This window comes from Sycon ciliatum, chromosome 9 (assembly GCF_964019385.1).
Source record: "Sycon ciliatum chromosome 9, ocSycCili1.1, whole genome shotgun sequence".
NCBI lineage: Eukaryota > Metazoa > Porifera > Calcarea > Leucosolenida > Sycettidae > Sycon > Sycon ciliatum.
This window is the reverse complement of record NC_088651.1, coordinates 15011810-15035702: the sequence shown is the minus strand read 5'-3', so window position 1 is coordinate 15035702 and position 23893 is coordinate 15011810. Positions and strand designations below refer to the sequence as shown.

At 47.0% G+C, this 23893-nt stretch overlaps 1 protein-coding gene across 1 annotated transcript in view; it reads left to right on the top strand.

Annotated features, from left to right (window-relative positions):
• Positions 1–3076: 3076 nt before the first annotated feature.
• Positions 3077–23893, top strand: part of LOC135824721 (uncharacterized) — a gene marked incomplete in the record, with an annotated part of 70651 nt that continues 49834 nt past the window's right edge. Inside the window, 5 exon segments of the mRNA XM_065337429.1 lie at positions 3077–3360; positions 12668–12750; positions 19830–19923; positions 21030–21098; positions 23649–23893. Coding sequence (XP_065193501.1) covers positions 3138–3360; positions 12668–12750; positions 19830–19923; positions 21030–21098; positions 23649–23893 — 714 coding nt within the window.

The following is a 23893-nucleotide window of genomic DNA, read 5'->3' as shown; positions in this document are numbered from 1 at the left end:
ATGTACTAGCCCACAACTTGTGCCTCTTCGCTACTGGAGACAATGGGGACGATTCAGCTTCGCTGTCGACATCAATATCAATGAGATCCCAACAAATTGTCAGCGTCGCTCTGCAGACCCGCCACCACGGACTTGCAGACACCTGAACAAACCTGGGCCATGCACAGCGATCGTCTGGCCCTGCGAGCTGCTCTAGTATCACTAGATGCGGACATTGTCAGTCTTTGATCGCCAGCTACTTGAAGTAGAACGCCAAACAAGTGTTTGAACAAAATTTGAGAAGATGATCGCCACATCATGAATCATTTTGAATGAAGTGCAAAGTGAACGCGCTCCAAAAAAACATTTTTTCATTTCGTAATTTCCCAACTTTTTTACGAAACCCCAAAGACATGTTTTAGCTGATCGCGGCCCATATGCTGACCACCTTCCGCTCTTTGTTGGTCTGGACGAGATCGAAAGTGTCAATTCCTTTGTGTATCTTGGCTCTCTGATAACTGTTGATACCCGCTCATCTGCAGATGTGGCCAGAAGACTCGGTAAGGCAGCGGTAGCTTTCGACCTTCTGCGCCGTATCTTTCTTGACCGAAACCTTTCCATCGCCACTAAGCGCCATCTTTACGATGTTTGCATCCTGTCCACCTTGCACTATGACTGTGAGTGCTGGACTCTGCTGAAGAGAGACATGGTTGCCATCAACAACTTCCACCACCGCTCTCTCAGGTTCATTCTGGGTACGTCCGGGCTCGATCAACAGTTGCAGCATGTCAACAATCAGGAGCTGTGAAGACACTGGAGTGATATAGCACAGCCATCTGATACCGTCAGACACTGCCGTCTGCAGTGGCTTGGGCATGTTCCCAGAATGCCATCCAACCGGCTTCCGAAGCCGATACTGTTCAGTTTCTTCTCAGATCCACGCCCAGCCTGTGGGCCACAACTGCGATGGAAAGACCTCGTCGCACGTGATCTTCGTTTCAGTGGCATAACAAACTGGCTCACCTTGGTGCAGTAGTATGGGCAGAGATTTCCAATCGAGGGGTTGTGGGTTATATTCCCGATGAATATGGTCGCACTCGTCTTTCTTCTCCTTCTCAGACTCTTCCTGACTTTTCCTTCATTCTCCTGGGTGGTTACCATGGTTAGCAACAGCCAGTGGATGCAGGAGTATGTGTATGTGGTGTGATGTGTTTGGGGAAAAAAATTAAAAAAACCAAAAAGTAGGGATTCACTGTTCTGGAAAAGTCACTTCATAGTAGGGGTGAAACGAGTATCTATTTTGACCAATCGATCACTCGTTCATAATATTCGATCGAGTATCCGATTATTTCGAGTATTTTATCAAAATTCAAAAGGGCTAGATTTGTGAGTTCTCCACAAATTCGGGAAGAAATTATCTGTCAACATAAAACAAAAATCGCCAACGTCTTGTACAGAGTGTAAAGTAACGATTTTCATCAGTACTTTCATATCTCAGAACGGTAACTGACGTTACTTGCCGTGGTGATTGCATCGTCCAAGTCATAAAATACTGACTCAAAGGCATGCATTACACATGTATACCAGTGGACGAGCGGTACAACAAAAGTTTTTGAAAAATAGAATGCCAATACTAAAAAAAAAAAAAAAAAAAAAAAACCGATCGAGTGCAAAATTTCGAATACTCGCTCGTTTGAAATTTTCGAACGAATACTCGAATATTCGAACTAATCGTTTCACCCCTACTTCATAGCTATGTGGCGTAGACCAGGCTGAATTGTGGTGGTCAAGTCCTCAGCCTTGCAAGCTGTTGATTGGCGCAATCCCTGCACAAGTTGCTATGGCTTCTGCTGTAGCATCGCTATCATTGCCTCCGGCGATGGGCATCAAATGGGCAAGTGGTGTGTGTGTGTGTGTATGTGTGTGTGTGTGTGTGTGTGTGTGTTTGTGTGCGTGTGTGTGTGTCTAAGCCAACTGTGCACTGCAGTGTTTGCGACCGCCATCTTAGTGCGTCTGGGTACGAGCGGCATATGTGCAGTGCGGCCCGTCAACTTCCTGTCAGCCAACAGCCTGGTGCAAAGTCGTGTCAGCGTTGTGGTGGATGGTTCAAGAGTGCTGGTTGGGCTGAAGGTACATAAGTGCCCTCTCGTAGGTTCCTCCCAACAGCCTTCGGATTCTGTCGATCCTGCACCTTGCCTAGTGCTTCAACACCAACATTGTCGCCCATTCCACTGCCCGTCATGTAACCGGTGCTTTCGATCTGCTGCTGGATTTAAACGGCACAATTGCGAGCGTTGGCAAGCGACCAACAGCGAGGGAGCGTCTTGAGTTGTGCGTGCGGCGAAAGATATCGCAGACAGCAGGATCTGCAGTGGCATGAGACCGGATGTTCTGCCGCGACGCAGTGATGCTACCCCTTTGTACCCCTCCTAACGAGGGCAGCTTAGCTGTTTAACGGCAGCTGTTTGTCAAGGTCAAGGGGTGTGTGTGTGTGTGTGTGTGCGAGGGCGTGCGAGGACTTGCGAGGGCGTGTGTATGTGTATATGTACATGCATGTGTATGTGTGTATGTGCAAATGCAGGTCAAAAGAAACAGGAATGTTTCATATTATTATTATTGTTTATCACTCTCTTAGTATTGACTCCCAGTAATTTTCGCTATACCTAAGCAGTCAAATATTCCTGCATATTTCACTCCTTAGGGCTATATTGACTGCTTGTATTTGACTGCTTATGGGTTGCGCAGTTGAACAGTGCCTAGTGCAGCATGGTCATTGTAGGAGTAGGTGATGGTGCAACGGTTGTGCAATCATAAAACCGGGATTCATGAGGTCATCGTTCTGGAATTTGAAACACGGACTGTTTGTTGTGAAAAATCTAATATTGACTTCGTACTTGGTCAGTATAGGCAAATAAAAACCTCGTAAAAGACCTAAGCTTCGCCTCCGTCTTTTACTCAGCTTTTATATCCTACATTGACCTCGCACTCAGCCAATGTTAGATACGTATCATTTTTTACTTGGTTCATGTAAAAGTTGCACCTCATCTCTACATGCCCATTTTCTTGTCCCTTTCCCATATGCAACAGGCCTTCCCACCTATCGCTGGTCCACTCCGCCACTCCCCCATGCCATAGCAAGACGCTCCCCGCAGCACTTGATGGTACCATTACCGGCTGTTCCAGGATCTCCCAATCTGACCGTCGAATTCGGCAAATTTGGCGCAAATTATTCCCAGCTGGTCAATACGTCGGTCAGCCGAATAGAAGGAATTGTAAACTTGACGTCCAGTCGCCATTACAAGTTTCGTGTGTCCAGTCCTGCGGATTACGGAATCTTTGGTCAAGCTGCTTTCTCCATGGAAGCGGCGTTCTACATTCCTAGTACGTATGGGTCACACACACGCACACACACACACACACACACACACACACACACACACACACACACACACACACACTCACACACACACACACACACACACACACACACACACACACACACACACACACACACACACACACACACACACACACACACACACACACACACACGCACGTACGCACGCACGCACGCACACACACACACACACACATACACACACACACACACGCACGCATGCACGCACGCACTTACACACACACACACACACACACTTGGCGCTCACTGGCATAACTGGTGACGTGGGTCTCCCCGGGAGAGGGGTATACTTGCTACTAGTGTGGGCGGCTAAATCAGAGTGGATCCGATATAAGCTTCACCAGCACCATTGATTACACACGAGTTAATCTAGCCAGAAGCAGTCCATGGTTAACAGGCATGTAAACTTCAATTATAAAGCATAATGAACCCTGGAACCAACAAAGGTGACAGGTACAACAATACAACTTCAAGCAGCCGAGCCTGACAGCAACAGAGCCAACACAATCAGGCATAAGTGTACCCACCAACCGAACTAGCTGGCACACACCATGTAGACCCAGGTGCTTGAAGTCCGTACACTTTTACAGTGTGTGTTTGCCGAGCTGAAACTCACGCTAGCAATGATCACTTGCCAGAATCCTGCGCGTGGATGGAAGGTATCTTGTCCAAGTTTGTTCTGAGGCCAGGCTCGATTTAACCAGGCCATCTTTCGATCCGATCTGTTTCTTTGGAGTTCGCTGATTTTTCACATCAAATTTTGGTGTCGCAGAGGGTACTCTAAGTCCGTACTGATCAGAGGTGACTAGAAATACACACATATTTCTGCTAATTGCTAACTTGCAATCCCTCGGTTACGACGAAAGCACCGAAGGGATATGTTTGGCATGTGCCTCCACCAGTATTTCTTGCAAAAGCGTAGTTTGTTGCCGAAATGCAAGCTGATTTAGTCGGCTCAGAGAAGAAGCAGCTGCGCTGTGAGAACCGCGGGAAAACAGTGGTGGAGATGCCAGGAGTGTCAACCTTTCTGCAAGGATTGGTGGTTCTCTGTAACTTCTTCTCCTCCGGCCATTCTCAGCTCTAAGCTGGCTCTTGATCATTGAGTGAAGGTCTGTTTGACGCTGTGTCCGTTCGAAATCGGTCTTGGCAAAGTTGATTTTTGCATGAAATGTAACTCAATTTTTATTTCGTATGGACACTCGAAAACCCACTCGCGTGGTATGGGACTTCTGCTTATCGTAGATCCCTGAAAATTGCTACGCGAGGAGAACATACCACACTGTCCCCTCCATAAAATATTTGAGTCGAATACAATAACAGAACATGAAATTATGGGCGTACGAACTTAGGATACCATCAAGAGTACATAACCCCCCAGAGTGTGCAACTCCACTATGGGTGCTGTCCCGACAGAATTTCAAGTTGACGTCATTTTGATGATGCAATGCGCACTGTACACGGATTATCAGACGAATCCGGAACCTGTGGTCGACCGAAGCCGATCGATCCTGTACAAATTATTGCAAAGAAAAACGTGTGATGCGTTGACACCCGTACACATGTTGTAAATCACTGCTGCAAGGAGCATTGCGTCATAAATAATGACGTCAACTTGAAATTCTGTCGGGACAACAGGGTATGTGGGAGTTGCACACTCTGGGGGGTTATGTACTCTTGATACCATGTACGGACTTCGAGCACCTAGGTCTACTATGGATACGCCCGTTGCAAGAGAAGCACGCAAATCTGCAAATGCACTGGATGTGCACCCACGGATTTTCTCCTTTTAGCAACGGCAGCAAACAAGATCTGAATGAGACAGATCAAGACTTGCGCCAGATAACTGTCTAATCGGCACAACTGGCGAAGCCATGTGAATCGACCACCAATGCACACCTGGTCTACACCACACGGAGTACATCGGCATAAAACGGCCAAGGCAAGTATCTATGCGCATCCTACATTTGATGGGGTAACCAGTATAGACAGAACGCTGCTTTGATAAAAGCAGACACTACATGCACTGGTACCTTGAAGTGAAATTGGAGTTACTTTCTGTATCTATAAAATTCTCCATCCCACACTGCTGACACGGAATGACAAGTACGCTGCCCAGGCCATACCTCTTCTCTTCAACGCAATCAATGAGCGCCAGAGGTTTGCCACATCCAGGATTCTGGCACGCAGACAATCCCACAGCCAGATACGTGAGATGAACAATATCGTCGACCGTGAAGAAGGGCACTGAACGACTTCTTCGCGGGAGTTGAATCCAGTGGCGTTGGTGGTGGAGGTCGCCCTTTCTGTTTTTCAGGAACTTGATTGATCGTTTGACCTTTGCGAAGCGTCCCCCTCCTCGCCTTCTTGAATCGTCCAGTACGCAGAATGCGAGGCCGCGTTGTGGGTGACGGATTACTCTCCGGAGTCTTCATTTCCACGACACGTCGGCAGGAGAACCGAGCTATCCAAAAACCGCCGACGTCAAAACGAATCCGCCAGTGCACTAGTGGCTGAGCTTCTTCCTCAAATCTTGTCTCGACTCGAGCACGCGCTGCGAGGTACTAGGTCATGGGCGAACTACTTAGCCTTTAGTACTTACTCGAATGTGCATGATCGCGTCCCATTTTTCCACTCCGAACGGCATTATTTTTCAGAATTTTTTTCGGAAATCCAACATGGCGCTAACCGTCGCGAACCCCCTTAAGGCTTCATGCAGCTTCGACTCTGAAAAAAAGGAATCCGTGTGCACACACCCTTTCCCATAGCAGTCCGTGTGCCCAGCCTTTGAATTCCTATAATCCTGACCATGCTTCTGCCCGGGATAAGTTCAGGGCTCACAGCAACCATGCCAAAACCTCGATTATGTGGGAGGACATCTTGGATCTGATCGCCATAGAAACGAACTCGCGTGACCGCTAAGCGCAGGCGTAGAACGCAGTCGCGCAAGGTCGTGAATGGTGAAGGAGATGGCCGGAGATTGTCTCATTACCTCTGTTTCATTTCGGTAGTTCTTGTTTCCTTCCAAGCGGATTATTTCGCGAGCAGTGTTGGCCTTATCGGCCGAAGGCTTCATTCAGACTATCCGCACACGGAGTCCTGCGAAAAGTGGCCCCGAGCAGAATCCTGCAGTCGTTGACGAAAGAGTTCAACATCTAGAGCCGGGCAGCTACGCCGCTGATGCACAGGCGCAGGTGACGGGAGAGGAAAAGGACAAGCATGCCTTGTCGGCATGGAGCAATGACTCACGTCGTGTTCTAGTTTTAGTTTCTCCGCCGTGAAGTCCTGTTGTGTAAACGTAAATATACGGCTGGTCTGCGAAGAGCCGTGTAGCGCAGTGGTGACGATATGGAGTTGATTCGCCACTCCGTTTCGTTGCAAGAGAACAAGTCCAATGGCTTCGCCGTTGTGCTGGCCATGTATTTCTTCGGTCTGCCATAACCATGATAACTCCTGGAGGACACAGCGATGAAGCGCCAGGCGAGTAGCAAAAACATTTCAAAAAATTGCTTTGCTGCTAGTGTTGTTTCCGCATTCACAACAGGTGCAGCGCGCGCTTTTCTTCCTCGCGGCTGCACTGCAGATATGGTTGCCTTCAAAATGTTCGTTGTACCCGTCTCTGGTCCGATTTTGATGGCCAATAGCTTTAAATCTTCAGTAGGAAAATAGAAGAACTTCTCCGAGAGACTTTTCAATTTTAGTCCAATAATCCTAATCAGAATTACGCCTGCACCAACTGATACTTTGGCCCCATATGTACGCCAAACCGTCTCGATTAAAACAAAAAACTCTCGGACAAATCCTTACAATGGGTATTGAGAGTATGTTCCTAGAGTTTCAGAGGCCTGGGCAAAAGCATTGGTACAAATGAATATTTTGAATGCACGACACTTTCAAGTTTTCAGAGATATCTGCGTGATCGCGTCTACACGATTCTAGCATGCTGGCTGGCTCGTGTGACAGCGGCCTGTTCAAAATGGCGCCCACGCTTTTGTGTGATGCTGTGAGCCCTGAAGATGTGTGCCTTAATTGTATTGTAAGGTGTTAGGGCAGTACCAGTAGGTTATGTTATGTCTACAGCCAGCACACGGACTGCGCCACCACGGTTGACTTCGGAGACCCAGGAGTGGTTGAGTGACGTGAGAAGGTCAGATGTGCTGAGCCTCTGCCGGAATCCGTACTGGTGGATGGACAGAGCCTTGTGTGTTGAAACGAGCGTATCTATAACAAACGAGCGATCAGTTCCACTAACGAGCGAGCTAACAAGTTTCATCAAGAGTACCTAACCAGGTTATGTACTCTTGGTTTCATTTATGTGGCAAATATGATTTTTTGAATTCATTTTCTAAGTTCGATTTTTTCAGCTGTTTCAAATATCACCGCCGCATTGGGGTTGTTTCTGCTTCACTTCGAACCGCTCTTTGATGTCGAGATGTCCTTTCAGCGCCGTCGTTGAGCAGCCGTTGTAAGAATAGACCGTTTTGCAAAGATTCCAAGTAGCCCTGTTCTTCGCTGCATCGCGGGTGTTGTGAAACCACAAGTTCTCGAGAGTGAAAGGCCTTCTCGCTTGTGACATTGTGTTCGTTCCAATGCAGTTGTATTCCGACTCCGCCGTACCGTTGATGTTTACGACGTAGTATGCGCTACATGCGCTATGTGCGGTTTGCTGAGTGCGCTGTAGTTGTATGTTGTATGTGTATGCTTTTCTCATATACGCTGTCATTTTCACGCTATAACTACCTGGTGGTTTTAGTGTTAGTCATTCAGTTGGTTCAGTTAGTTTCGGTTGTTCATTCATAGTTCATTGTTGTTAGTCGATGGAAGTGAAATATACTGTTGAGAATAAATAGTTGTCCTCGTGCCGTGTGGGGTCGTTCGTTCCTGACACTTTAGAGAACCAGAGGGTTCACAACATTTGGCGACCACGCCAGGATACGAAGCGAGCATGGCACAGGAACTATGGATCATTGAAGCCAGCTTTATCGCTAACGGAATTCGGTATGGATTTACAGGCGATAGGTTGAGAGAATACGTGGAGAAGAGGCTCCGACAGAGCGAGGAGTTTGAAGAGCGCAGTGCTAGACGGCAAGAGTGTGCGCTCCGCGCAGAGTTTAACGAAAAGCTCAAGAAGATGGCCGAGCGCATCGCCGTCAGTACATATTATGAGGAAGCAAAGCGAGATTTGCTTGCCTCGCCCGGAAGGACGCCGGACAAGGCGTGTAAGACTTTGCTTACAGACAAGCAGCGGTCAGAAGAGTGCTTGAAGCCAGTGGGAGGATCAGATCCAAGGCCCACTGCGTCGGTACAGAGCATGGCGACATCGGTCGGAGACGCTCAGAAGCAGCTGGAGTCTCGGCCGAACAACGTAGAGGCGCAAGACGTAGAGGCGCAAGACGTCGAGGCGCAAGACGTAGAGGCGCAAGACGTAGAGGCGCAAGACGTAGAGGCGCAAGACGTAGAGGCGCAAGACGTAGAGGCGCAAGACGTCGAGGCGCAATAGTTAGAGGCGCAAGAGTTGGCGCAAGAGTTGCAGGCGCAAGAGTTGGAGGCGCAAGAGTTGGAGGCGCAAGAGTTGGAGGCGCAAGAGTTGGAGGCGCAAGAGTTGGAGGCGCAAGAGTTAAAGGCGGAAGAGTTAGAGGCGCAAGACTTCGAAACGCAAGGCGTAGAAGCCGAGAAAATGAGAAGGGCGATACTACTGGTTAGCACGGAAGAAGTAAGCGGCGAGACTGTGTGGATCACAGAGATCCGATGTGTGTCCTCGGATTCCGCGCCCGCCGCGGGTCGAAGCAGTGTACCGGTGACCATGTCGTGTGTGACAGCCCACATCGTCGAGCTTTATGACATTATCGGTTGTGTGTTGTCTGGTCCAGCGTCTACCCCATGTCGAAGTGGATCGGTGACAGTGTCGTGTGCGACAGTCCACAGCGGCAAGCTTCGCGATGTCGAGTTTTCTGAATTGGTGGGCATTAGTGATATTCTACCATGGCCACCACCGCAGCAGAAGATGACGCGTTGTAAGCCCCAAATCGTTTGACTTGTGAGTTGTTGTACGGCGGTGAGAAGCCCTTTGGTGGGGAGAATGTTGTGAAACCACAAGTTCTCGAGAGTGAAAGGCCTTCTCGCTTGTGACATTGTGTTCGTTCCAATGCAGTTGTATTCCGACTCCGCCGTACCGTTGATGTTTACGACGTAGTATGCGCTACATGCGCTATGTGCGGTTTGCTGAGTGCGCTGTAGTTGTATGTTGTATGTGTATGCTTTTCTCATATACGCTGTCATTTTCACGCTATAACTACCTGGTGGTTTTAGTGTTAGTCATTCAGTGAGTTCAGTTAGTTTCAGTTGTTCATTCATAGTTCATTGTTGTTAGTCGATGGAAGTGAAATATACTGTTGAGAATAAATAGTTGTCCTCGTGCCGTGTGGGGTCGTTCGTTCCTGACACTTTAGAGAACCAGAGGGTTCACAACAGCGGGAGGAAACTTCCAAACGGCTCAGCTTAACTTTCACTCGAATGGAGAGGTGACCGAAGCATATCCTGCGACAGGTCAGCAGATGCGGAACAAGACATCAGTAGAGTCCACCAAAGGTGCAACGACAACTGAAACAACGCAGTGTTGTGCAGGCATACAGTCACTGTAACTGTGAGTGATTCTCACTTTGTGCGAGACTGGACTGCCGTGTTTACGGAGTACGGTGTACGGTGTTCATTAGTGCAAATAAGCTGGCCGCACAAGCGAGCCGAGTTTCTGGTGAGCGAGCTAACGAGTACCCGGTGAGATCGTTTCAACACTAGTCCAGAAGTTTTCAAGAGTGCCAGTATTATCACTTGACTTATAGGGCCGTTTTAGTGAGGACCTGTCAGTTTTTTCTTGGATCCTATATATAGGATTTGAGTATTCTGCATTATCCAGAGTGTTGTAATGGATGCAGATGATGATAGAACTGGCAGGGAAAGTAATATAGAATGCCTAGTATGCTGAATAAGTACACAGATACCATGAATAGATGTGTCTGATTGAGTGGGGAGTACTACCACAGGTTGGCATATTTAGTGCTTTTAACCGTACTACAGCGGAAGCTTCACCCGAAAATTGGCCGATCGGCTAGAAGGTTGGATTATTCCTACGGACGTATATGGAAAACAGTTCCAAACACCTCATGAAACCATTTCATCAATTTTCATAGGTTGTTTACCGAAATCCTTTATCCAGAAACCTAATCCTATCATATCTAGGTTTTGCTGGTGACAGCTTAAGAGATACTACATGGTTATCCTCTCTATTCTATCTCCCTTCCGTGCCTGTTTTTTCTCCCCTCCCCATTCTCTTTCTGTCCTCTCCTCCTCTAAGTCGTCTCCTTGTGAGAAGGCACCATTGCCTGTTTGGTTGAACGGCTATAAATAAACACAACAAACAACAAACAAACAAAAACCTCAACATATTTGCTAGTACTTCCACTATCTGGCTGAGAAGCCATTTTGCCGGTTAGTGTGTGTCAGTGGCAGCGTGGTGCATGAAGTGGTCGTGGAGTGTGACCAGTAAAACTGCGCTCTTTGCGAGCAGTTGCTCTCCAGCGAGCATGAGTGTTGATGGTAAAGCCGTGTGTATGTCCCGCTGTGCTAGGGTAATGGCGTTTGGCTGGTGGTCTGTACTTGCGTAGCTGTCTACTGTAACCAAGGCCAGGTACGCCTTGTAGAACTTGGTACAGTAGGGTGTGTCCTCCGAAACAGTGATGCCGCCATCCTTCAGCTTTGCTACCACGACCTTGTACTTTATTATTATTTCACCGTCCAATGGCAGAAGCCAATGCAAAGGAGGGGGCGTTAGCCAGCCATGGCAAGAGAAGAAAAAAAAGAAGAAAAAAAAAGAAGGAATGAAGGCAAGATGATAAATCGGAAGAAAATAATGCATCAGCGGGGTGAAATGTATCACTATGTTGACCATGGTGGAGCCTTTCGCAATGGCTCAAGCTCCATTGGTGCATAGCATTTGCCACAGTGCTGTGCTCACCGCCGTTGGTCAACTGGCAATAGTACAGTGCTTGGAGGACACCACTGCATCCTTCATGTCCTGCCCATCCTGCAACGGCAGCTAGTCAGTTTGTGTGGATGGATAGTGTGCAGTAGTAATTGCATTGGCATCGCAATCTGCCACCGAGCATTGCCGATGTCGGACAGGTGGTGTGTCCAGGGTGCTGCTGCTATTGGTAGTGGTGGTGCACCGGTGCTGCTGCTGCCGCTGCTGCTGCTGTTGCGTATAAGGGATTTCTTGCAAGACCAGCGAATACATTCATGGCCCTGCAAGTCCTGTGCATGCGCGTACCTGTTGGTTGCCCATGGTGCAAAGATTATTTGTTGCCAGTTGCTGATTGACGTGTTGTGGGTGTACTTCCCGTCAAGTGCATTCACTCCACATATGCCACAGGGACCACATGAACGCTGTGGCTGGAGGTCTGCAGCATGGCTGCGCCTGCCAGACATGGTGTTTCAAGTCTAAAACATGTAGAAAATACAGAAAAACTGGGTATATGAAATTGGCTGCCCGGAAGGTATGGTAGCCCGGACACGAACGAACTCCGGATGTGAGGAGAAGAAGACTTACTGCACCCCAGGCTGTTTTAAGTATGTCACGGTGAAGCCGTGGCTAAGGTCTTGGCACTAAATGAAACTTTTGAATACGAGAATCTCGTCGAAACGGCAGTCCGGATAAGAAGACCATAACAAAATCGTCATAAGCACTGCGCAAACTTTTAACGCAATTTCGGGAATAAAATTAATATTCCTGATACGGATCAATTTCGGCAAAGGCTGATGCGATACGAAGGAATAGCTCAATAAAACGTAAAATTCACAGGTTGTCAATGAACATTAAGGTATGCCTCTCACACTATCTTCTCTCTCGATACTCAAATTTCGCGCCGCGCGGAAAACATAAGTCACGGAAAAAGAAGTTTTTTTTGAATCTGGCGATCGGACTGATAGCACTGCACATCCGAACCAGTTCCTTAAGGGCCTGGTCAGACTTCGGCAAAAAAGAAATAATCCTGTGATTATAATCCCAATCTCCATAGAAACTTGACGCCAGAGCGGTGAAATCGAGAGTTGACGCTCCAAAAAGCAAGAATGGACAATCCTTTTTTTGCTCCAAAACAGGGGTTTGACGCTGATACGCCATTGACGCTGATAGTCACTGAAAACCTAAGCAGACGGTCAGTGTATTGTTGTGAACATCAACTTTGTAATTATTGATGTGGCCTTTCCTGTGGACTGCAGATTGGTGCAACTATATGGGACTCTATTATGACGATGACGAAACTATTTGGAATCGCTGTGCATTTCGTGCTTGCACATGTAGGGTGAGTATCTATCCATTCTTATTACCAGTGAACTGTTAAACGAGAGAGCTTGGAAGCTCAGGGCCCTACGTTATGCTTTTGTGCCTTGATGGCCTAGGCAAAAAAAGCATAGGGATGTTATAAGTTGTTTTCAAGACATAACCTGGGATTCAAACCCGCACTATCGCCCTGCATCAGGCATGCATCCCCCGACACACTTCGCATACATACTAATTCTTCCAAGTTGCTTCACGTTATGATCTTGCATTTGAAAGCCCTATTTGAATATCGTGGCCAGCTGTTTGTGGCCAGCCGTCTTTGATGGTACGGCACTCGATCAGCTAATTGTTCTGTCTTCAAGAGTGGCTAAAGCACTCGACAAGCGCACTGACTAACACGCTCTATTCTTGGATTTTGCGAAAGCGTTTGACAAGGTACCGCACACTGTTCTTCTCCATCAGCTCGCTACTATCATATCCCCTGAAGCCGTTTCTTGGTTCACCAACTACCTCAGAGACCGTTCCTTCTGTGTCAAAGTTCTCTCTGCCAAATCGCCGACCCACCCAGTTTCTGCAGGCGTTCCCCAGGGATCTCACCTTGGCCCCATTCTTTTCATTCTCTACATTAATGCCCTTCCCCGAACCACATCGTCTGATGTCACTACTGATGTGCTCTTATTTGCCAATGACACTACTCTTGGGAGAGCAGCCGGAGGACCTAACCAACAACAAATGGTCCACCCCCTCCAGGCCGCCACTGATGGCGTTCTGCAGTGGGCTGATTCAACACTTCAAAGTCTTGCACCATGCAGTTCTCTCCTAGAAGTCGTGCAGAACGTGCCCACCCTTCCCATCCGACTCCGCACCTGAGAATGCAGGGAGATGACGTGTCTGATGTAACGACTCACCCACACCTTGGGGTCAACCTCGACTTCACCAACCACGTCGCCACCATCACGACAAAGTTTCGCCAGCGAGCAGTCCTGCTGATCCACATGACCAAGCGTATCACCCCAGCCGTAGCCAGCCGTTTGTGCACTGGATATGTTCGACCTGTGGTTGAATATGCCACATCCCTCTGGCAATTTCAACTCTCCAGTGCTCAGGCTACTACCCTTGAACGGCTACAGGCAAGAGTGGCACGTGTGATCCTACGGAAGTATGGCGTGTACCCTCCTCAAACGGAGCCGAAAGCCTCACTTTTCGCGCACCTCCAGTGGCCCAGCCTCGCATGGCGAAGACACATTCAGTGCCTTCCTGAGCTCCACCACCTTATCAATAGCCAGATGACGACCCTGGAGGACCTAGGCTACTCAGTGTCAAACAGCGCCAGGCGCCCCCAACATCTACTCCCACCTGCTAGAGCCAGCACACACACCTGTGCCACCTTTCTCTTTGTCACCACTGCCACATTGAACTCCCTCCCGGCTGCCATTCGTACTGTATCCAGCCTAAAATGTTTTACCGCTCTTGTCCGCACACACTTTGCTATCACCCGTTATGAGCCCTCTGGTTTCATTCCACGTAGAGTAGCGATGTCATAGAGCACTGTGTTATATTACTACCACCCCGCATCATTCTATTTCCTTTTTTTTCTCCTCAGCTTCTTCTTCATAAGCTGTTGACGAAGACTCCCTCGATTTAGGCTAAGGCCCGTGGAGAATCCATAAATGCAAATACAATACGGGACAGGTACGGTCGAGGGTAATACGACACCGTCTACCACCTTGATGACCTAGGCAAAAAAGCATAGGGCTGTTATAATTGTTTCAATTCTCCTATTTTTTAGGCATAACCTAGGATTCGAACCCGCGCTATCGCCCTACATGCATTCCCCAATACACTTCGCATTCATACTCATTCTTCCAAGTTACGTCACATTATGATTTTGCATTTGAAAGCCCTATTTGAATATTTTGGCCAGCTGGCCAGCTGTCTTGGATGGTGCGGTACGGTACGGGACAGATACGGGATAGCGCCAAGCGTGTCTAATACATGTCTTTGGGTTTTCGAACAAAGAATGGAGAAATGATGGAATGAAAACATGTTTTGTCGAGCCCGTTTATGCTGCGCTTCATTCATGAACCGGTGGCGATCATCTTCTCAAATTCTTTCAAACACTTGTTTGGCGGTCTAGTTCAAGTAGCTGCCAAGCGAGGACTGACAATGTCCGTGTCTAGTGACATTAGAGCTGCTCGTAGGGCAAAGCGATCGCTTGGCCCGGGCTTGGTCAATAATGTTTTTGTCCACCGCACACGTCAGCCAATACTGGATTCAGTAAACCGTGCTCCTACTGTAGGTCCGTCACATTGATTCAATATCGAATATCTAATGTTTAGTGTATGAACCACATAGCTGGCTGTACGTCTTGAAGAAATGAAGAAAATCTATCGGGCCAAATTTGGGAAACACCCCACGGATTACTGATACTAGCCTTCCGAACCGAATGAGATTGTTAGTATGGACAGCCAAGAACCCTGAAAAGAAAGCCCAGCCACCCTATTTGGCTTGGCTGCAGAAATCACCACTCACATACCTCAAAAGAAAACTACAACATTTAGTCTGAACAATACAGTAGTAGAGGTGAAATGCTGGGATGTGTTTTTGTGCAAAATACTCCTATTAAATACCAGAAATTTTAAATCAGGTTTTAACTATGAAGAAGTGTTTCAAACCAATTTGATCGAAGTGTTTCAATCCCATTTTTCGGGACTAATTATATTGATTATATTGATGGCTATGCCCATGATTAACTGTCAAAATGGGGCTCAAGTGCGGGCAACTGGCACACATTCCCCCCGAAAAAAACTCCATCAGAAAACGACACGCCATCAGCAGGTCAGAATGTATCCTTGTTATCAGCCTTGTCGCTTTGTCTTCACCAGGCAAGCTTGGCTAATCTTCTCTTAGGCCAAATGGAACGAAGAATGAGGAACAGGCGGGGTTGATGAGGCGCTTATATGCATGCAACTGCAGAATAGGCAGCACAGATAATATCAAAACACTCAGAAAACTGCAGATCAGAATGCATAGGTCACATGTACTAATGATCGAAGAAGCTGGTAAAACGACTATGTGGATGAAAACAATTAAGGAGTTGTTTGCTAAAACTTATGTGGAAGCACTCGTTGTTCCAGCACAATTGGATTGCGCCTCGACTTACTATTGACTGCCAATGCAGACAACAGGAGGACTTCCTTGAATCTTCCAACAGGGAACGCCTTCACGAAAGTCCCACTCCTTGCTCTGGACACAGGTTATGGTGTGCGTGGATGCAATCTTATAATGCCATCTTCTTTCTCGTTGCATCTTTTCTACTCTACAAAGTACATATTATACCTGAAATGTACACACCCAGAGACAAATAGGGCCGCATTGGAGATGGAAATGAATAAGTTTGACACAGGCGCCGTTTTGTACCATTGGCGCTGCTCAGGTAACTGTAGTGGAGTAACAGAAAGGTGAAACGGTGGCCAGTCAGAAATTTGAAGGAGGGCTTAGGCTGCATGCAGCTTCGGCTCTGAAAATAAGGAATCCGTGCGGAAACACCCTTTCCCATAGCACTGCACATCCAAACCAGTTCCTTAAGGGCCTGGTCAAACTGAGGCAAAAACAAAATAATCCTGTACGGATTATAATCTCCATAGAAACTTGACGCCAGAGCGGTGAAATCTAGAGTTGGCGCTCGAAAAAAAGAAGAAGCAAGAACAACATTGGACAACGCTTTCCCCTCCAAGACAGGAGTTTGACGCTGATACGCCATTGACGCTGATATTCACTGATTTTTTATCTCGATATCGAGGAGCTAATAGGCTACGGACAACAACAAAACTCATAAGGATGGTTGCAAGGATTGCACTGAAGGTGTTCGCGATTACTGAGGTGAAGGAATTTGCCGTTGTTCGTGGAAATTACAACTTAACGCTCGAAATGAACTTTGAATTTTCATCCCCCCCCCCCCCCGATGTGCAGTGTGGTCGCGATCTTAATCTTGACCGATTTTCTTTTTCGTCAGCCGCCGACAATTTGCCGCAGTCTGACCACTACACATTGTTTCAGCACATGGTCATCATCAGGTAATAAGAACAATCATTGTTCAGTTACCTGATGATCGCGAAGTGCTGAAACGCTGTGAAATAACGGAACTGGTTCGGATGTGCAGCGCTATGGGAATGGATATGTCCACCAGAATTCCCTATTTCAGTCAGAAATCTGCTGGCAAAAAAACATTGAAACAATAATGCCTGAGTTTGTACAACACTCAATAGGATTTCATTGAAGTTGAAGTAGGGCAACAGATGCACAAGCAATTACCGTAAAGTACCGCCAGAGTGCCCCGTCTCGTGTAAGCGCCCTTTAGGCACCCAAGGTGGCAGAGGTCGTATCTGTTCACGGGAAGACAGATGAATCCAGGGACATACCGGCCTGGTGCCTAATAATTACAACCCCGAGGAGAGGGAAACGTTGTCTAATAGTTGTTGTTTATTTTAGAACAAAGAGGAAGAAATGTCTCATGCGCATGCGTATATCTAGTGAGGGAGCTGACGTCATGCAGCGAGGTCGCTACAGCCCCACCTTGATTTCACAGCCAAGGAAAGGAAAATCGTATGGCAGAGTGCAACGAAGTTTGTACGGTGTGAGAACCTTATAGTACAGAGGTTCTGCTATACGTGAAACGTAGAGAAATCATGTAGAGAGCAGGTGTCTGGGCTAGAGTCTACGGCTTCGCGTGTTTTGGGTGCAGATTTCTACGCGTAGATGAGGTTCTCTACGTTGTGGCACACGCAAAGAAAATGCATACGGATCTGCTGGGTATCATTCGAGTTAGGCCTTGACAGATTATGCTAATATTTTCGTGAAATTATGCTTTTCGCATTGCTGAAAAAATTGCAGAATTATGCTATTTTTATGCTAAAAGTTATCATATTATGCCGCATTATGCTCACATATGCTCCTAATGTATAATGGTTCTGTGCAAAATAACAAGAGATTTTTTTTGCAGAGGGCATTGTACTGTAGTAGCAAAAGTTCAACGGGGTCAACGCACCGTCCGACCTAGCTACGACCGTACCTGATTGTACTGGACCGGACATGTTATCAAGGGAGTCGTAAATCTACGACTTCCTGGCGCATCTACTTGTACTTGTACTTGTAGAACATGTACAACTGTATGGAATTTGATGCGAACAGGCGGATTATTCCAATTTTATGCGATTCGTATGCAATTCGCCTCGAATTATGCGATTATTCGATTTTGGTAGGAATTATGCGAAAAAGTATGCTAGCATAATCTGTCAAGGCCTAATTCGAGTGCAGGCAGAAAACTGCCAAATATGGAAAGGGAAATTCCCAATACACATTCCACGTGACTTCTCTACGTGAAACGTAGAGCAGAACAGGATTTCTTTATGTTACGGGAACGCGAAGAGAGTTCCCGTGATTCTTTGCGTCGCGTTCCCAACACGTAGAGCAGAACACCACTGGTGGTATGCTAAGGTCACACTTGGCCGGTTTTTGTGCGGAGCTCGTGTGCGCTTGGAGGTGAATCGAGTACGGATTGACTGCAGAACGTGCAATATGTGTAATAGGTTCGTGTCATATGACTTACAGGTAGACCACCTGCACAATACTAACAAGAGTACATAACCCCCCCCCCCCCCCCAAGAGTGTGCAACTCCTGATACCCTTTCCGTGGGGTACGCCGACAGAGAAAACTCACGTCACGTGGTGCAGTGTCGGAGTTGTACATTTCCAGCGCATTTTTAGCGAGCAGTGGAGTAATATAAAAGCACGCTCTGACAGAAACTCATTGCGGATATGCAATCCCCCAGCATGATCATGGCAGATATTTGGATTACGTGAACGTTCGCCTTCGTTTGTACGTAGCACAGACACTTGATGTGAGTTTTCGCCGACGGAGACCCCATATGCAGAGTTGCACACTCTTCGGGGGTTATACACTCTTGATACTACGAAAGGACGAGATGGTGGGGCGCTCTGGCGGTAGTATCATTGCATTGACTACTGAGGTTCTGCTATACGTGAAACATAGAGAAATTACGTAGAGAGCAGGTGTCTGGATTAGAGTCTACGGCTCCGCGTGTTTAGGGTACAAATTTCTACGCGTAGATGAGTTTCTCTACGTTGTGGCACACGCAAAGAAAATGTGTACGCATCTGCTGGGTATCATTCGAGTGCAGGTAGAAAACTGCCAAATATAGAAGGGGGAATTGCCGGTACACATTAGGCCCAGACAGATTCTGCTCCGGTCGCCTCGATATTTTGCGGCAAAATGTTGCTGCGAAATCTTCGATATTTTGCCGAGCCTGGCACAAGAAACTCGATATTTTGCTCCATTTTGCTCCGGAAAAATGTGTATTATATCCACTTCCCGTACAACGTTTCATAAAAATCGCAGGGTCGGTTTCTCAACACGGGTTTCAACGCACGTGTCCCTGAGTTCTTCCAAAATCAAGTCGATCCACAGTGAATCCCAGAGATATTTCGGTGACCAAATCTCGTCCTGGGCAGTGTATCCTGCTGAACGGGTAAGAGACAAGGAAGTCCAAGTATCAGGCATCAATTTTACCCAACATCTCGATATTTTGCTCCGATTTTGCTAGCAATTTCCGCTCTTTCAATTCTTCGATATTTTGCCGAAAGAATTGCCGGCAGGATCTGTCTGGGCCTAGTACACATTCCACCGGCCTATTTCCAGGTGACTTCTCTACGTGAAACCTAGAGTAGAACAGGATTTCTTTACGTTCCGGGAACGCGAAGAGAGTTCCTGTGATTGTTTGCGTCGCGTTCCCAGAACGTAGAGCAGAACCTCACTAGTGTGTGTGTGAATTACATCTAATAGCTAGCAGCATGCTTAGGCTAGGCTAAACCACACTGAGCTAGTAACCGTTGGGTGTCTCAGTACTCCCTACCAGTGTGGTGTGCCTTGTTGTAGCACTCTCTAGCGGTATATTGTTTGGTTGGTTTGGCGGACAGTTAGTCGTAACGTGTAAACACGTAAACTAACATTTTTTCAACCATGAGCCATTAAAGTATTACAGTACTGTTTATTGTTCTTCTCTTTTTGCTGATTGCGCACAGAGCGGAGTGGCCTTTTGCCCCCACAATCCAACTTGTGAAAAGCAAGTCTGTTCTCAACGAACGAGCGGTTGCTGTGAAGCATGCGGCGTTCAAAGTAAGATCAATTGCACGAGACAACTGTTTTTTGTGTGTTTTTTTTTGGTGGCTGTTTTTAGCCGTCATGCCGAGACCTCAGTTCGGCAGAGCCATCAATGCCCCACCATCACTGCTGTGTCTCCGTTCAGCCCCTGCTCAGTAGTTGTCACATTAGCCCTAGTCTCTGTAGCAGAGCCAGCACCGTCGCCTTTCATTATCATTTTCGAGCTGGGTATGTGAAAAAGAATAGAGAAATAAAAAAGTGGCTGTGGTCTCCTTTGCACAACACCTGAATTGTGGGAACTGTTCTGTAACTGTTCTGAGTATGTGCAAGCCATGTTGTGAACTTTGCTACCAGTGCAGAGGGAACACACAGGACCCAACAATCAATAAACCCTAAACGACGGCCACCAATGTGCTCAATCGCTGGAATCATGTGAATTTCAGGCTTTTATGTGTAATTTTTACTTGTAGGAGAAGAAGAATACTCAAACACACAAAGAAACACAATGAAAACCTTGGCAAAGTCCGCTGTGGCTCAGAGTTTCATGGCTGAACCAATCATCTGACAGCGCTAACGGAATAGGAGAACCTAAGCCTACTCAACGGCCTCTTTGAATACCTGTACTCAAAGATTCGATCGGAAGAACCGGAGTACTCCAACTCGGGATCACACAGCAAACTTTCACCCCGAGTATCAAGACCTTCAAGTTCTTACCAACCCTCAGTACCAGATAGAGAGAAAGTGCAGCATTTCAGACATACGAAAGACCGTGTGAAAACGCACCGAGGAAGCAGAATGTTACATTTTCTCACACCTTTAAACCTCACACAAAACAGCATGGGCAGGTGCGAGTAGAATTTCGGGAACTTAGAATGGGCGTGATGCCGTAGCCGGTTTTGTTTCGAACATCTTGCTCTTTTCACACCGACTTTCAACCCGCCATGCTGAAGTTCGGTCAGACATGTACAAGTAGGAACCAGAAAGGTTGCAGGTTGGTCGAAAGAGTGCTCAATGCCCGGGGGACACCCTAGACACTTATAACAAGTCACAACGAATTCTTCATCCTCTTCATCTTACTGGGATTGTTTTGTTTCCTTGTGTTGATGCCTTTGTTTTTCAAGGTCCTTGTGATTTAAACTGTACGCAAGGAAAGACATGTTTGCTCGGAGGAACAGGAAAAAGTTGCCGATGTAAGTCAGTGTAAATAGGCAGCAGGGACATGAACAGGCTCCTTCCACTCGCACCCTGGACATGTAAATCTACTCCCACCTGCTAGAGCCAGCACACACACCCGTGCCACCTTTCTCTTTGTCACCACTGCCACATGGAACTCCCTCCCGGCTGCCATTCGTACTGTATCCAGCCCAAAATGTTTTACCGCTCTTGTCCGCACACACTTTGCTATCACCCGTTATGGGCCCTCTCTTTTCATTCCACGTAGAGTAGCGATGTCATAGAGCACTGTGTTATATTACTACGACCCCGCATCATTCTATTTCCTATTTTTATTTTCTCCTCAGCTTCTTCTTCATAAGCTGTTGACGGAGACTCCCTTGTTTTAGGCTAAGGCCTGTGGAGAATCCATAAATACAAATACAAATACAAATAAATGTCATACATGTGTTCGGAGAGTCGCTGGCTGCGCCGTTCTACAGCCAGTGTTACCTAGCACCGGGGAGTCATATATTTACGACTCCTCGGTGCTAGCACTGAATCTGCTCAGTGATATACACGACCGACTGGATTGTGCAATACTTTTAAAAAGGTTTTAAAATTTGTGTAATGTTAATCTTAGGATGCGTTCTTAAATCCTCTAGCTTCTAGGAGAAGAAGAAAATAGAAGTCGAAGAAACTGGTATAATGCAAGGACAGGTCTCGAAGAATTTGGAGATATTTTGCACATGTGAAGCGATATGGAGCGCCAAAGGAGCCGCGATCTTGAGTGCCACGAATGCAGTAAGCATTGTTCGTATGCAAAAATGGAAATGCGTACTCTCATGATCAACACATGCTTTTAGCCGTAGTTCGCATGCGCTGATCCCAAACCACGGGAATCTCCAAGTTTCAACCACCCCCCGAAGCGTGGAGAGCGTCCTAAAATTCGGAGAGGATATAAGAACGGCTGTCGAACTTGTTTCGGGAGTCTCCAACTTTTCCGAGAACGCACCCTTAATTTTAAATATATTTTCAGTGAAGAAACTGTTTTGGAGTTGAGAAGTAAAGTTTCCTTAACCCTTTGTCCTTTTGCCCAAAATGTATGTGAGGGGTACATGCTTCAACAAATCCACTCACCATTCCCAAGCAGCTGATATTTTGTATGTACACTTTATGTTTTCCTGAAAGCTTATGATAATTGTGAACTAAAAATGCAGTTTAGGTTGAATTCCTCAGATAGGCGTGGCTAAACAAGAGTATCAAAAATGATTTTTTGGCAAAAATCGGCAAAATTCACAGTTCAAGTTCTTTCCTTTGTATAATAATGTGCAATTTGTACAAGTATGACCTGCAGTAGCACCCCTGGCATGTCGGGCAAACACGGAGCATCAGCCAGAGGACAGTGGCAACATGCTCGACATTGCGGCCCTGTGCGGCTACTCTCCTCGCTCTGCGCGGCTGTCGACCATGAGTTTGACGGCGCGCAGGTGACGGAGATCTGGACCTCTCTGGGATCGGACTACGCTCCCGCTCCACGTGCTGCGGCATTCTAGCTGACCCTGCTGCTCCACGACGGGCAAGACACGGCGGTAGTACACTCTCTTCACCACGCGAGTGCTGTTCTGCCGATCCTGCGCTCAAATCGGAGCGGTCGACATGTCCGACAGTTGGGTCGACGGTTACGACATCATAATCCGCGTCGTCATCAAAATCAGAATCAACACCTTCTACTAAGGCTTCGTCCAGTTCGTTCTCTTCATCAGAGGACATAGGATTGTCGCTTGGGTCACTCCAGCTATCCTAAAACAAGCGCTTCATCTGCATCAAGCGACCTGTGTGCTGCCATGTCGGAAGTTACGGCGCAAGCAAACTTCGACTTTGATTTCCTGAAATTTTTCAAATGGCAACTAGCCCCAGCGACCTGTGTATCATCCTCTACATAGCATAGGCTGTGTGCACGTGAATTTTCATGTGGATCGGGTGATCCGCGTAGCTTCCAGGTCGCTTTGAACATGCGTGGGTTGAACCGTACACAGGTGTACGGTTCAAGTATGGGCGAAAGGACAAAGGGTTAATGTGTAAGTGACTGTGTTGGAGCTTGCGGACAATTAGACAAAGAATAGAACCATCTTTGTTAAACCTTATGCATATTGTACAGATGCACCAAATCCCTGTTTTTTTTTGTAATTTTGGCATGATAACGTGCAGAAAGTTTAACGATCGCTACCTGGCCACCCATCTGTACGCGCATTGTTACGCAGACATCTCAAAATAACATTTCTTCAAATAACGAAAATATGTTGGTCGTTAAAACGTTGTGTCTCGTTAGACTTTCCAGTTTTACAGTAATTGGAGTCATCATGGTGTTTAGTCAGTCAAAGAGCATTCGTTCTTCCTCGGCGCCACCAAACATTGCCTTAGTGCTCTGTGTGATGAACGTTTCTCTTCCAGCGCGAGATTGTGTCTATGGACTCGTGGAGAAGAAATGAGTGTCGCTACTTTGCACTTGAGATCTTGGAATGGTTTTGCTTGTCAATCTTGTTGTTGTGCGTGTATGTGCGCCACTTGCCTATCTCCTGTCATAGATGTGATGCAACACAGTGATTCACAAGTATTATTTGTGAACCTGTCTAAAATAGACGTTCACGTCTTTGACTACGCTCGGAATCTTTGGTATAAGACACCCAACTTTACGGTTGTAGATCAAAGACCGATCCTGATTGTGATGAACCATGGACAAAAGGGAGTCCATTTCAGATCCCGGATCAATTCTACCACTTATCATTTCGGCTTTGGGTCTTATACCTTCAATGGTTCAATTGTGTCTACC